Source organism: Hydractinia symbiolongicarpus, chromosome 10, assembly GCF_029227915.1.
Source record: "Hydractinia symbiolongicarpus strain clone_291-10 chromosome 10, HSymV2.1, whole genome shotgun sequence".
Classification (NCBI taxonomy): domain Eukaryota; kingdom Metazoa; phylum Cnidaria; class Hydrozoa; order Anthoathecata; family Hydractiniidae; genus Hydractinia; species Hydractinia symbiolongicarpus.
Window position 1 is genome coordinate 21,560,718 of NC_079884.1, and position 13,792 is coordinate 21,574,509.

General features: G+C 31.9%; 1 protein-coding gene and 1 long non-coding RNA gene across 2 annotated transcripts; one reads left to right on the forward strand and one right to left on the reverse strand.

Annotated features, from left to right (window-relative positions):
- Window positions 1-4,698: 4,698 nt before the first annotated feature.
- On the forward strand, window positions 4,699-11,115 carry LOC130662581 (uncharacterized). Its single transcript, XM_057461474.1, has 8 exons — window positions 4,699-4,829; window positions 7,253-7,439; window positions 7,562-7,697; window positions 8,069-8,197; window positions 8,866-8,888; window positions 9,610-9,671; window positions 9,933-9,983; window positions 10,413-11,115. Exons 1-8 carry the CDS (start codon window positions 4,764-4,766, stop codon window positions 10,458-10,460), a joined length of 702 nt encoding a protein of 233 aa, XP_057317457.1. The 5' UTR covers window positions 4,699-4,763; the 3' UTR covers window positions 10,461-11,115.
- Window positions 11,116-11,137: 22 nt separating this feature from the next.
- Window positions 11,138-12,728, reverse strand: LOC130662583 (uncharacterized). The gene is made up of 2 exons (XR_008989049.1): window positions 11,963-12,728; window positions 11,138-11,823 (listed from the first exon to the last, which is right to left on the reverse strand). It is a non-coding gene; the product is annotated as an uncharacterized LOC130662583 (long non-coding RNA).
- Between the last annotated feature and the right edge of the window lie 1,064 nt (window positions 12,729-13,792).

The window sequence follows — 13,792 nt, forward strand, 5'->3', positions numbered from 1 at the left end:
CAATAATAGGGCTGCTGGGAGATTACGTACCGGTTTAGGGATGGGTGCATAGAGATAAAGAAAAGGTTGCATAATTACATGATACCAAATTGTGGTACCAATTAAAAAGGAGCAAAATAATAAGTTTTATTGTCAAGTACTTAGCTGGTGCAATATAGATGATGTCTAGGTGCTGATGAGGCGCTATAATTGCAAAAAATCAAACTGCGTTGTTAATAGATATCCTAGATTTATATATTTGCTTTCTTCTTGTTCATTACTCTGCTTACAACTTCCAGTACCAAAGTTTTAAACATTTAAAAATTTTCTATAACCAGCAGGTGTAAATGAAAAGAGAGGGAACAGAGATCGAGATCGAATGCACTGGTAGTAACAATGTAAAAAGACTTTTTACGCTATATATAATATTCTTTCCTTTTTCAGGTTATCTTTCCATATGCAGTAAAACAGGATGCATTTACTGGCGGAGCGAGTCACTATTCCAGTGGAATTTGCAGCAAATTATGTCCAGACAGAGAAGAAAAATGTCTATCAGAATGTAATCGAGTATTTAAATTTATCAAAGCTGTAAAATCCATTAGTTAATTTCAAAATTTTTAATTTCAAAATGTATTTAAGTTATGTTATTTAGACTGTATTTTAGCAAATGTAATTTTTAGAAAAAATTAATACACAAAAAAATAATTTACTTGTTCGGCTTAAATTCTTGCGCATAAACTTGCTTTTTATTTACCCTTAGCTTTTCACCGTCCTTACATAAAGACGAAATGCAGTTACAATCATCGAGATCACCAACATTTACAAATGGAGCCGCCTTTTGTCCAAATATATTGTGCACACTGTTTTCGCGTCATGCTTGAAATAAAGCTTTGAATATTTTAGCTACTCTACTATAGTTACTTTTTTAAATCCGTTCCAAAAAGGCGGGATTGCTAGAGATGGGGTAATAGTAGAGATGCGGGACTAATAAAGTTAATGCGGTAAATAGTTTTTTAAAAAAGCACAAAAATCATACAACATTCTTTTGCGCAATTACGGGTAACAAATACCTCTCCAATACAAAATAGCATAAATGAATTTAGCAGGAAGTCTCACGGCTTCGTCTGATAAAAGCGAAGTATATTTTAGCCTGTTATAAAATCATTTCCTATGGAGACACAGTCTTGTGATTCAGAGGGTTTTGAAACTGTATGCGGTACAAACAATGTTATAGCATTATATATATTATATATAATCTTAACAGTAGTTAGTTAATTGCAGAAAGGCTTTATCGCGATAAAGATTCTTTGTTGTATTTTGTCATTTTGTGCGAAGTTAACTGCGATAAGTATAAAAAAACGAAGATGAAATTCCATCATAGCAGCACTTTACTAGATAATAACGGTAATTCCGATATCCAGAGTAATTCCGATATCCAGATATTTTTATTTCGCATTGTATAAGCACATAAAACTAGTGAGTACTTTTATCATCCAAATTGGATCAAGAGGTTGTCATAAAAATAGAATTTGAATAACACAGTTTTCAAAAATCTATCTGAAAATAATTATTTATTCAAGTGGCACTGGGGATTTCTTTAAACTTTTTCCTGTGCTGTTATTATAAAACGTTTTAAGGTTCCCTGTCTGCCTAGCTAGTTACATTTAAACATCACAGGACTATGTGAGTTTTTGTACGGTTTATGTTTGAAATGTCTTCTTTGTGTGGTTATGGATGGAGGAAAAAATGAATATTAAAAACTGAATTAGACCGGTTAGTGGTTATACAGGTTTTTTATGTGCACTAAGACACCTAACTTTTTATTCAAACATGTTTATTCCACTCTTTTGAGTCTTATTTTATGCTTACTTATCTAACTATTTTATCTCCAATTTTATTTGTTTTTTTTTCTATTGATTTTCACAGGTATCTTGTTGTAACTTATTTATAAACTGCTTTTGTTTTGTCATTGGTTGGCTGGTTGGTAATTTAAAAACAAAACGAAGAACACTTCTTGCACCAAATCACCACAACAGAAGATTTTCATATCATTATAAGACAACGATTTGATTCCCAATGTTTAATAGTTCTTTTCTAAAAAAAATATTATGTCCCGCAAAGATTCATTTTTAATTGATAATCTAATATGTAAATGTGCATGTCATATGCCTGAGAAGACCCTGGTGTATCCATGACGTCGAGCAGGCTAGTTCAAAATGACGCATCATACGGCAACAATTTTTTTCTGATTGCTGTTGTCTGTTCTGCTTCCTGGGATAAAACTACTGGAATTATTGAAGATTAATTATGAATCTGATTAGTAAGTAAGAGAGGTATAAATAAAATACAAATCCCAGTACATTTCATTCAACGAATCAATTGAACAAATCTAGAATGTATTTAGTAGCTAGCTAAGCCTCACTACTTTAGAGATAGCTAGCTATACCCTGTCAGTTATTTCCAGGAGGGACCTCAAAGCAGTCCTAGAGTGAGTCTAAATCAAGCACAAGTTTTGGCTGCCATCTCAAATATTCCTATACGTTATTCTCAGACTAGAGTAAGAAAACTTGTAGTCAGAGGAAGTAGCTAGCTAGCTAGCTGTGATAGAGGTGTTAGTCTTGTAGCTACAGCATCACCTGATTAGGCTAGTAATATACTATTTGTGTAGCCATATTGAAAATATCCTGTGGGAAGTTTAGCTTTTTTTTAAATGCAGCCATGACTGTAAAACAAAGGAGATGTGAGATAGCACATGCATTCTCAAATTAAAAAAAACTAAATGCTTTATCTTTTGCAGAACAAATAATAATATGTATTTCATCATCAAAAGTAGGTTTGATAATGTTCTAAAAGAATCATTACGACTATGTAACAGAGAGATAAATTATAAACTTTCATTGACTAATTTGCAGTTCTTTCAGAGTGACAAGTCAATTTTTTGTTTTAGCCATCAGAGTGCTTTTGTTTCTGTTAAATCAAATTTCAGTGACTCCCAGGGGCTTTTCTATGCCTTTGATATGTTGTTAGGACTAGTCAAGATTGTCGAGAAAGTCCCAAGAAGAAACCTGGCCGACCTTACCAACTTATTTTTACAAGAATATAACATATTTTTGATGGCGACTTCTCAATGGTCAAGTAGTTTTGAAAATTTTTTTTGTTCTGTGTTTGTATCAAGTTTATTTATATATTGTATATTTTGTACTAATATTTATGACTGAGCAACAAAATTCACCTTATGTTGTGGACTTACTTTCAAGTTCATTCAAAATAGAGAGGTTGTTGTTGACAAAAATAACACATTTTTCTAATGGGTGTGTTCCTTAGGAAGTTACCTGAAGAGGTAGATACCAACATTTTTTAATTCATATCTTAAAAAAATACACACATAATTTTTTTTATAAGAAAATTGGGAGATATCAAAGTACACCTAAAAAATTTAAAGTAAATGTTCCATTAAATTTCTTGACTTGAAAGGAAGTCAAAGATTCATATATTGACATCTAAAACCCAAGATTAATACTTGATGGTTTTATGATATATTATATCAAACAGCACTTCTAGTGAGTACTTGAAACGTGTTCCACTAGTATCATGAAAATTTCTACAAGAAAATTGTTCAGACCTTTTGATCTACAGGGATATTAAAGATTTTACTGTTCCTAAGTATCATTTTTCTACTTATTTTGGAGCTCCTTATATTACTGATTATACAAGTAAGTAAAGCACAAAAGGTTGTGACCAGAGTACGCCCTCAATGTCACACTTTTTCAAAATTGGAAACTTTGTAATACACATGTCTACATGCAATTTGTGAAAAACAAGGTCGGATATATATCTACCAACTGGTAGCATTGTTGTATAGACTTTACTTTCAGTACGAATAGTTGTAAGTTTAAACCCTAGCATATGTGAATAGCGTCCAAAATGAGAAAAGGATTTATTTTTTGGGCAGTAGTCTCGTTGAGAGATTGCTGAGCTTGCACAACTTTTATACCGCAGATAAGAGCTTTTAATGGCCTTACAAAGACTCTTTTTATTAACAATGTCAATAGGAACCGAAAGGGTATCCTGGGTAAATCATTGCAGTAGCTATAATTTTTTTTACTTTTTTGTATGTGGATATCGTATGGAGTTTCCATGCATGACAATCCTGCCAACAAGAATTACAAAAGCTGCTTCTGGTAGGATGAGAATACTTTCCTGTGTTATAACCTTTAAAAAAAGTGTTTTAGCATGCAAGTATTTTTAGCTTCCACCTGTGCAGCTGGTTGTTTAGGGTATTTTCCTGTGAATAAATGAAACAATTTGAAATCCAAAAAGGAAAGGTTTAAGGCGATAAGAAAATACTTTTAGCATATATATGATTTATTTTTTTATTCAGGCCTATCAATAAGGGGAGAGCAATTGCTCTTGCTCACGCAAAGGCTCGCCCAATTCTGAGAAATGAGAAACTAGCTGAGCCATGAATTGCTCCCCCAATTCCAAAAATAGTTTTTCTGGCTGAGCAATATCAATTCGTCTCACATGGAAATCAATGTTTCCTTTTCTTATTATTTACAGTAAAAAAGAACAAAAATAGATAAAAAAAGATAAAATAAAATAGATAAAAAAGACTTTGTGTTTTTAAACTTATTCTATTTATTCAGATTGCTCGCCCAGTTTTAATTATTGTAACCTTGGGGGAGTAATTTATTGCTCTGGTGTTATTTTCTTATTGATAGGCCTGTTTATTATATTATTATTGATTTGATTTAGATTAGTTAAAATACTTCTTATTTCAACTAATGGCAGAATTTATCACAGATCTATTTTTAGTGACAGCTAGAGATTCTGACTTATCAACCTTCATTGTAAGTATAGTTATTGTCTGCAGTCTTCTGTTACCACCAACTGATACTGTAAAAGACCAATTAAACACTCTTAGGCGATTACTAAAAAAATGAATTTTACCCTGCGTTATTTGGAAAAGGCATTTATTTTAAAATGTTATGTTAGGTGTTACAATTATATTTTGTTTTTCAGAAGTATAATGAATCCTAAAAATTTGGTATATGTACAGTCAAACTTGTTTTCGATGGTAACTTATGAAAGAGGAAAAAAGTGGCAGTCTTTTAAATAATTTTTGTATCATAGCCACTGTTTAAATGTTGCATTGTTGGTTGTCTTAAGGGTAGTTTCCACTGCTATGATTTATTGTATCTAATATAGTCCAATTTATGGTAGTAACTGGTGTACAATTTTATACAATGAGGATGTAAAAAGTTCAAAATAGTTAACATTTTTGTTTGGATAATGGTTAAATGTGCAGAAAAAAAAGACTTGTTCAATTCCTTTAAAATTGATTCAATACATGTACATCATGTTTACATCTGTACAATATCTTGTACAAGAATATACAGTTTTGTACAATATATTGTAGCAGTGGGAACTATTTTTATTTCAGTACTTGAAAATAATTCTCATGTAGTTATTGCCATACAAGGGAGCATTTTTACTTAAAAAAATGCATGGGGAAATTAATAGTGGCCATGGTAGAGAGGTGGCTGGGAAGCCAGGTTTGATTTCATTGAAGTAAAATCTTTCAAACTGAGATACAGAAAAAATAGGGTTTTATTTATTTTTCACAGCATACCCTGGGTGTTTGTTTAAGAATTATCAATTTTTTGAGAACAAATGGAAACCAGCAATTTAATACCTCAAAACAAAAAAAGTTGATGATTTTAAGGCATGTTTGTAGCAAGTTGACTAAGCAGTGTAACTTAGGTAATGTGGGTGAATAAAAAAATTCTGAGATTTCTAAAAAAATAATACTAACGGTTACAATTCTTCTAAAACAAGTGTTCTAAATACTACATAATATTTTGATAACCCCTTTTTATTTCCCCATTTCGAAATATATTCCATCCTTTTGAGTAATTGTTTGTTGTACTAAGTTTACACCCCCAGGGGGTTACCCAATCACCTTCAGTTTGGCATGAGAATAACAAAGTTATGTGGAAAAAAATATGGCTAGGTATATTTGTTTGTAAATGTTTTATTTAAGGCCTATGTAAAAACGAAGTTTCTGATCCCATAATATGTTCCCTGCAAATAAGGAAAGAAGAAAAACAAGTATAGATTTGTTTAAGTAGGCTGAACAGAAGATAATACACCAAAGAAAGTGTTGTGCTTTCCGTTTTCTAAAGCTACAGCGTAAAGCTTTGTTAAGGGTAGTGGTAAACTTGCCAGAATTTCGGAAAAAGGTTAGGGTTGAGAAATTTGGTCTATAAAGGGGGTTTCTCAAAAAGGTGGGAGATGACCCTTATAAAGGGCTAGAAGAATCATCACTCAACATCACTTTTTCACAGTTTCAACTTTACATAGGCTGCAATGTTGTCAATTTGAAATACATGTTCTTCGTCTCAACTCTCAAATTACCAAAGATGCATTTTTATATGAACTAGAAACAAAAGACATACTTTTCCTGAGGAGGGCCTATTATTTTATTGTAGTTGCCATTATCTGTACTGACTATACCATTTTGATTCTGTTGTTTCATTCTTTTACATTTTTGAGCGATGTCACAAGTTGTAGAATTCAAGTATGAGTTGGGCTCATACTTGATTGCTACAACCTGTTATTAATTTGGGTGTTAGTGTTATATCTAATAAAATTAATGGTTGAGCTACACATAATTATAATAGAGGAGGATCATAAATGTCATTATATCATTCTGCTAATTTTAGTTTTCTGTGATTGATTGTGTTCAGTTTTTTAAAAAATTAACTTGCCTGTTGGTTTGCTTTTTATAGTTAGATGAATATAGTATTTGAATATAAGTACCTTCTACTGTTGGTTTGCTTTTTCTAGTTATAGATGAATTATAGTATTTGAATATAAGTACCTTCTACTGACCATTTGTCTCAATTTTCTTGATTTTCCGCATTCAAAATAGTTGATATATAGCACACATTTACACTTCATGTTTTTGATGGCGTAAAAATTTCACTCACTAGTACAGTTCACAAACTCTTTTTAATCGGCAACACTGATTCTATTCATTTCTTCTGTGCTTCGCATGCATTATCACAGCACAGCAGTTCTGCTGAGACTTAGGTGTTTAAAAAAGATTGGGTTAGACATTTCTGAGAAAGGGGAAAATGTCAAGATAGAGGGAAATGAATTAAAAGGGAATTCAAAGTATTCCGAAGTATGAGCATATATACCTCGTTTTTAAGCAGGAGATAAACTTTAATGTGTCTGAATTATGGTATGTTTTGTTTTATGGGAACAGTTGGAAACCACAATAAAAAACCATGATGGAAACATTTGGGAACAAACATGGCGACACAAAGGAAAACGCTTCCTAGGATTTAAAAGGAATCCTGATGATCAATACGTTGTGACAGATATTACAGTCGTTGAAGAAGATAAAGACATACCAGATGATTATGCTGGGCTTTTAATTACAAAAGATACAAGTATGAATATTTTTGTTTTATAATGTTAAATCCTTACAAGTGAAGTAAAGAGTTTTACTTTTTCAAACGAGAGTCGTGTATGTGCTAATTTTGGATTTCATAAATTATATTTTTGTCATTAGAGGAAAAAGGTTCAAGGAAGTATGTTATATGTTACAAGAGGGATTCCAGGAACAGCGTAGATAAAGCCATCACTGAAATCAATGTAATCAATGAGTCCAAAGGAGAACTTGTCCCTGCTCAATTCACATCAGTCAAGTAGGTATTGATATAAGCATTGTATTGTACAGTTATCGATTTTGAAATGTAGATGTTTAACCAAAGTTTTTGAATTGTAACGCATAATTTTCCAAGTGATAGAATTGCAGATGTTGTTTTTGTCATACATTATGCGCATAGTATAGACTTCTCTTGATATATAATATAATAGTTTTTCAGTAACATTGTATTATACAAAAAACCATCGTTGGATAGGTAGCCTTAATAAAGGTAGAGATCAAATTTTGTGAATGATGATGAACAATTAAATCATCTTTTTTTTGTATCACACATAACCTGCAAAGATCCACTTTTCTTCCTTTTTTCAAGGGATTGTTGGACATAAATTTTCTTTTGATTTTTTTTCTCAGTTCGGCAATCAACGATGTTTTAATTGTATTCAAAATTCAAGATGTTGTTACACAACCAAAACCACCGAAGTTACCTCCAAGACAGTCTCCTCAAGTTCAAGTACAGCAGTTTCAACAACATTCTGCAGGGTAAGTATAAAATTATTTTCCATAGCAACTCACAATAGGGTTAAATAATATTGTAATTGTGATTGTATTAAGACAATGACGTGTACCATAATACAATTTCATGTTACCAAGTGTAAAACAAACTGTAGTATTGAAAACATTGTAGGCATGGCTTATCCTAGGCAATTAAATGACATAGATGTTTTTTTCACGTTCTGTTTGACAAAAAATGTTGTTTCCACGTTTCGTCTACCGCTAACATGCTGCCATTATTTATTATTTTTGTGCCTTAATTATCATTAAGGTCACAACCGTTTAAAATAAAAAGCTACTTTATATTTTATCCTTGATATCGTCCGTTCGGCCACTCATCACAAGTAAGAAATGGTAAACAACGACATTTTGCTGGCTAAACAAAAACACTCGCAAAAAATAATTTGGGATTGTTTATTTGCACTGTCAGCATGTTGGTATGAACTATAAGTGTATTGTAAGCGCAGCTATTGCATCTTTAAAGGTGTGGATTATTGGGGCCATTATTACTTAGCATTTTGTTCAAGATGTAAATTCTAGATTCGACCGAAGTAACCTTGTATTTCAAGTTCTAATCCAATTTGCTGCATTATTTCTGTTTTATATACATGTTAATTACATTTGAATTTAAAATATTACACATTCTTCTATTTCAGCGTTCCCAGTAGTCCAGTCTCAGGTAAGATTTTTCTTTTTGCAATTATATCACCAATCTAAAAGTTTACACGAAACGTCAACCCGACCGTAATATGTCTTAATCATCCGATGTTAAGGGCAACGTGTTAAACCCTGTGACGTTTAAATATTTTATATATTCTGTAAAACATCGTTTTTTTTTGGGAAAAAAAATGTTTTGAAGTGGTTTGTTTTTATTACGCTCCGCCGAAAGGAATAAAAAACAACATTTTCAACGTATTATGTATTACTCATATAGTCTAGACTCGATTATCGCAGATAAAAATCATAACTTTATGTCCAATTGCCATAATGGGAACACTAGAAATAAAATTTTAAGATGAAGCATAATTGCGAATTAACCTGTTCTCTTTTGCTATGTGTGTTTGTTAATTTTTTAAATTTCATACTGTTTTTGTTTATATTTTTGAATTTTTGTTAAAACCAGAAAGTATACATTGTAAGCAGCCAAATCCCTTAAACTTTCGCACTAAATGGTCCTATAGATATTTGCAGTGCTGAAATAAAGCTGGTACAGGAGCGTACTTGTGAGCATACTTTATAAAATAACTGTCGGTTAAAATTCTTTGGCCTACGCTTTGTGGGTCGTTCCTGTAAAGAAAAAAAAGTTGCTTTTCACAATCATTTCTCGAATGAAAAAGTAGCCTAATCCTTAAACTCCTGTTTTTAATGAGAGTCATGTTTTTTGTAAATTTATTTTATAGGTATCGAAGGTGTTCCGTTTCAAATTAATCCGAAATACAACACCCAATCAACACATAATGACGTAAGTGTACAATACTACGATTAATATGACTGTAGTCTGCGTGGTGTCTTTAAGCCTTAAAAGTTTGTAGCAACAATCTTTTATTCGCCAACAGAGAATTCATGTTCAAAAACCATGTTTTTTATCTATCTAAAGTTCTGGTTGTGGATATCTTACTCCTGGATCACCTGTAGAGTTTACTAAAAGATCGTCGAAGTTAAATTTCTATGCATGATGTAGATTGCCCTATATTTTTTTTTATTTTATTTAATTTTTATCTAGCCAATGCTAAACGAAATTCATAGAATTTCTCTCGATGACATCATTGCAAAGGTATATACGTATATACATTTTTAATACATTTTAGATTTTTTTCTCTCTTTAATCTATTATTAACGGGTATCCTTGCGGTGGAGCATTTTTTAATCCCCGAGCGAGCCATGCCAGATACTGTGAATTATCCTTTCTGTTTACTGTTCAGCTTGAGAATAGAATTGATATCTCAAGCGGTTGTATAGCTAAGCGATTGTTGTGTCTTCGCGGTTTTTCTTAGTTAAAATGAGAGCTTTAAACACGCCAGAATCGCCTTCTCAGGTCCCACTTGGTAACAGTAGCACTAATAGAATCTTGGGTAAATAATTATCACAATAATATTTAAAATTGCAGAATTTTTAGCAATCATTTTTAAATGGGCCCTGTGATCAGATTGGTTGGTAAAGATGAATATACAAGTTTCTAATTTTTGTTTTTCTTTCTTTTTAGTATTCCTATTCATTCCATACAGAGAAGGGTGTGATCCCAACGAGCTGATGAAGATTATGTGCAAGTGGAACTGATAACGAACGCTGAAGTTCTTTGTTTTTAAACTTTCCCTTGTCGCACTCTGTTGTCGAGCTATCTTAAAAGCTGATTGATGTTACTTGTTGTGCTGTGAAATACGATTAACTAATCCTATGTTACTATGTTGGTTTGCTGATAAATAAAATTAAATTTAGTGACAAAAATCTATATTATATTGTAATGTGGTGTTATGTTTTTACCTTCGTTGTATACATTTTTTTACGTTTGTGTTAAGGAGGGAGTGGTTGGTTATATTTTCGCAGATGTCTGACAAAATAAGGTAGTCAGCCTGGGAATTGAGTTCGCTGTCTAAATCTTTGGGGTAGCTATTTGCATGGAAGAGGATTTTCGCAAGATGATAATATTTTGAAGATGGGTTTTTGTTTTCTTTTCGCACAACTGATTGCCTGTTGTAAAAATTTTTGACTTTTTATCCTCGTTTCCTCGTGAGGTGCAGCAATTTTTTTTGCCTGTCTGTCTGTCTGTCTGTCACGCAAGATGGTAGTGGCGGCTTTTCTGATCTTGCTAAGTCCTTGAAAAATCGGGGTTTGAAATATTTCATTTTGTTATATGTTAATATGCTATTTGTTTTTATTCATCAATTAAATAGAATACTTATAGTTAACATTTTTTAAAAAATACACATGTTGTTAAAAACAAAAAACAAAATTTAACAAGAAGCCTCAAGGCTTGAAGATTTCCGCCTTGTCAAGAGAAACTTTCCACAGAGCAAAACGTCCAATGGTCGACCCAAGGCTGAGATTTCCAATTTAAAAACAGGATAAATGATTGAATAATTGCGCAAAACTATGTGACTTAACCGCTTTTTGAGGCTTTTTGACTATTCCATTTCTTGAGTAGTTTTAGTTGTAAAAACAATGATTTGAGTCTGGGATTGTGAGTCTAAGGTTCATGTTCTTATAACATTGTTCTTATATAAAAAAGGGGTTAAAGTAACCTGGTCTGAAAAGTATTAAATATGGGCGACAAATAACGCAATTTAGATATACTTCAATTTAATTACACCTGAATAAATAACAAAAATATACAGATTTACACACAGTTATAAAAAGTATAAAAACTTGGGATCTACCTAGAAAGTTCTAAAAATTTTCATGATACAAATTCTGTAAAATCATAGAAGAACCATAGACGTCTAGTTTCCCTTAAAAATAATGTGAAGTAAATACTATTAACCAAAATAAGACTATAATAAATTATATAAATATATATTAGTTTTAGTGATTCATTTTTCACAAATTAATGTTTGCAGTTTACTCTGTCAACATTTTTTTGGAAATGCTGATAATGGCTGTGTTAGATTATGGCTGACCTAAAAAAGAAAGAAAAATACTAAAAAAAACATATATGAAGAACTCAAAATAATCTTAGCACATTAATGTGATATTGTTCTGTGCCCTATATATTTAAAGATGACAGGTATAAATGCAAGATAAAATAAAATATTTCACCATTTTATGAAGTTTTGATAAAAAAATCAGGTGATACTGTGAAACGCCAAGTATTTGTGATGTCTGTCTTTCCAAAAAGAATACCTACGTGTTCAAAGACAAATTTTGGAAGTTTTATAAATATTTAATTTTTTTGAAAGTTCCTAAACTTGCCTAAAAGCATCCCTAAAATGTTATATTCAACAGTGACCAAGAATACCATATTTACTCTAGTCTATTATTACTTCACCACTGGATTAGTGTTTTAACCTACAAATAAAGGTGGGTTTAGCAGGAATCCTATATTGCAGGATATATAGGCCGGATATGTTGAATTATTTTTGGGTAAAAAACCTGAGTGTAGTATTGTTTTTAGCAAAACTTAGGAATTTTTTAACAAAGTTTGGAAATATGAAGCATAAGAAGTATAAACACCCACCTCAAATCTTTTCCAGGCTATAAGCAATACCTTTATAACTTTTTTTTTTTTCAATTTCAATATGCATTCAAACTTGTTGTAAGAGCCTAAACTTGCCAAGGGTACAAATTATTTGCACAATAAATTTTCCTGAAACTTATTTTTGTGGGTGAGTTGTACACAAAAATGCTTCAATTTGCAGAATATATGCGAAATGTGCAATATTAATTTTTGGGTGCCTAAAGTTTAATTATTTCAGCAGAGGCAAAATCAGTAATTTGTCTAACATAGTATTCAGAAGTTAGGGAATTTACAAATGAGCAACATAGAACCCAATAACTTAGATCCTAAAGAAATCAAAGTATGAAGAAATAGTGAGGGCTGCTATGTTCTGATATAAAGCTTCGTGTGCACATGTGTGTTAAAAGTGATTTTTTGATTTAAAGTTGTTCCTTAGGTCCCAAATTACCAAAAAAATATGGGTGGCAAAATTTTTTGTCCCATCGGACCAAATTAGATGACGTCATCACTTTTACAGTCAGCAAAAAAATAATTTCACATTTATATGTCATATTATATATCGTTGGAAAGAGGAGATCGAGTGGATCAAAAAAAATGTAAGAACCATGTCTTCAAAACGTAACGTTCGAAAGATATTACTATTCAAACTTTGTACAAATTACAGACCGGTAATTTACTGACCCAGCACAAAAATGACTATAACCTGCTCAATAGCGAAGTTTTTTTGTTGAATTTTAGTATGGTATTGGGTCACCCTAATGTCTTTCTGTTTGATCAAAATTTATTGTTCAAATTACTTCAAGGGATAATTTACAGACCAGTAATTTACAGACCAAAGCACGTGTTTAGTTGTTTACTTTCTTTCTGGCAATTTCACAAAGTTAAAAAAATTGCTGAAAATAATGACAAAAAACAACTTCAGCAATGCTTGTACAATGTTTCATGCACTCATCATCACTAGAACTATATTCATCTGACTCGGATTCATCGCTTGCGCCACCACTGTTTTGACACGTCGTACATTTACACATGTCAGTGCACAAAAAACCATTTTTACGGCATTTACATCGGTTGGTTATGCAACTTGTTTTGCAATTACAAGAACTTAACTCGATGAGTGCCAACAGTGCAGGAAGTTCATCAGTCATTATGGGGGATAAGTTACCGACTTCATCTGTATCCCAACCATAATTGCCTGCATTCGGAAGTTGTTGAATGAGGATATGCGAGCTTCGTAAAACCATTGAAATGAAGAATTCTTCCCTTGCAACTCGAACATCACACATAAAATTACACATTTCGTCAGCATCCAATCCGTCACGCAAATACACTCTGAATAGCGCAAGGTACATTACCATATATGCTTCCATACATCTCTTCATATGCTTCCCATTTATTATCTGCGTTAAAGT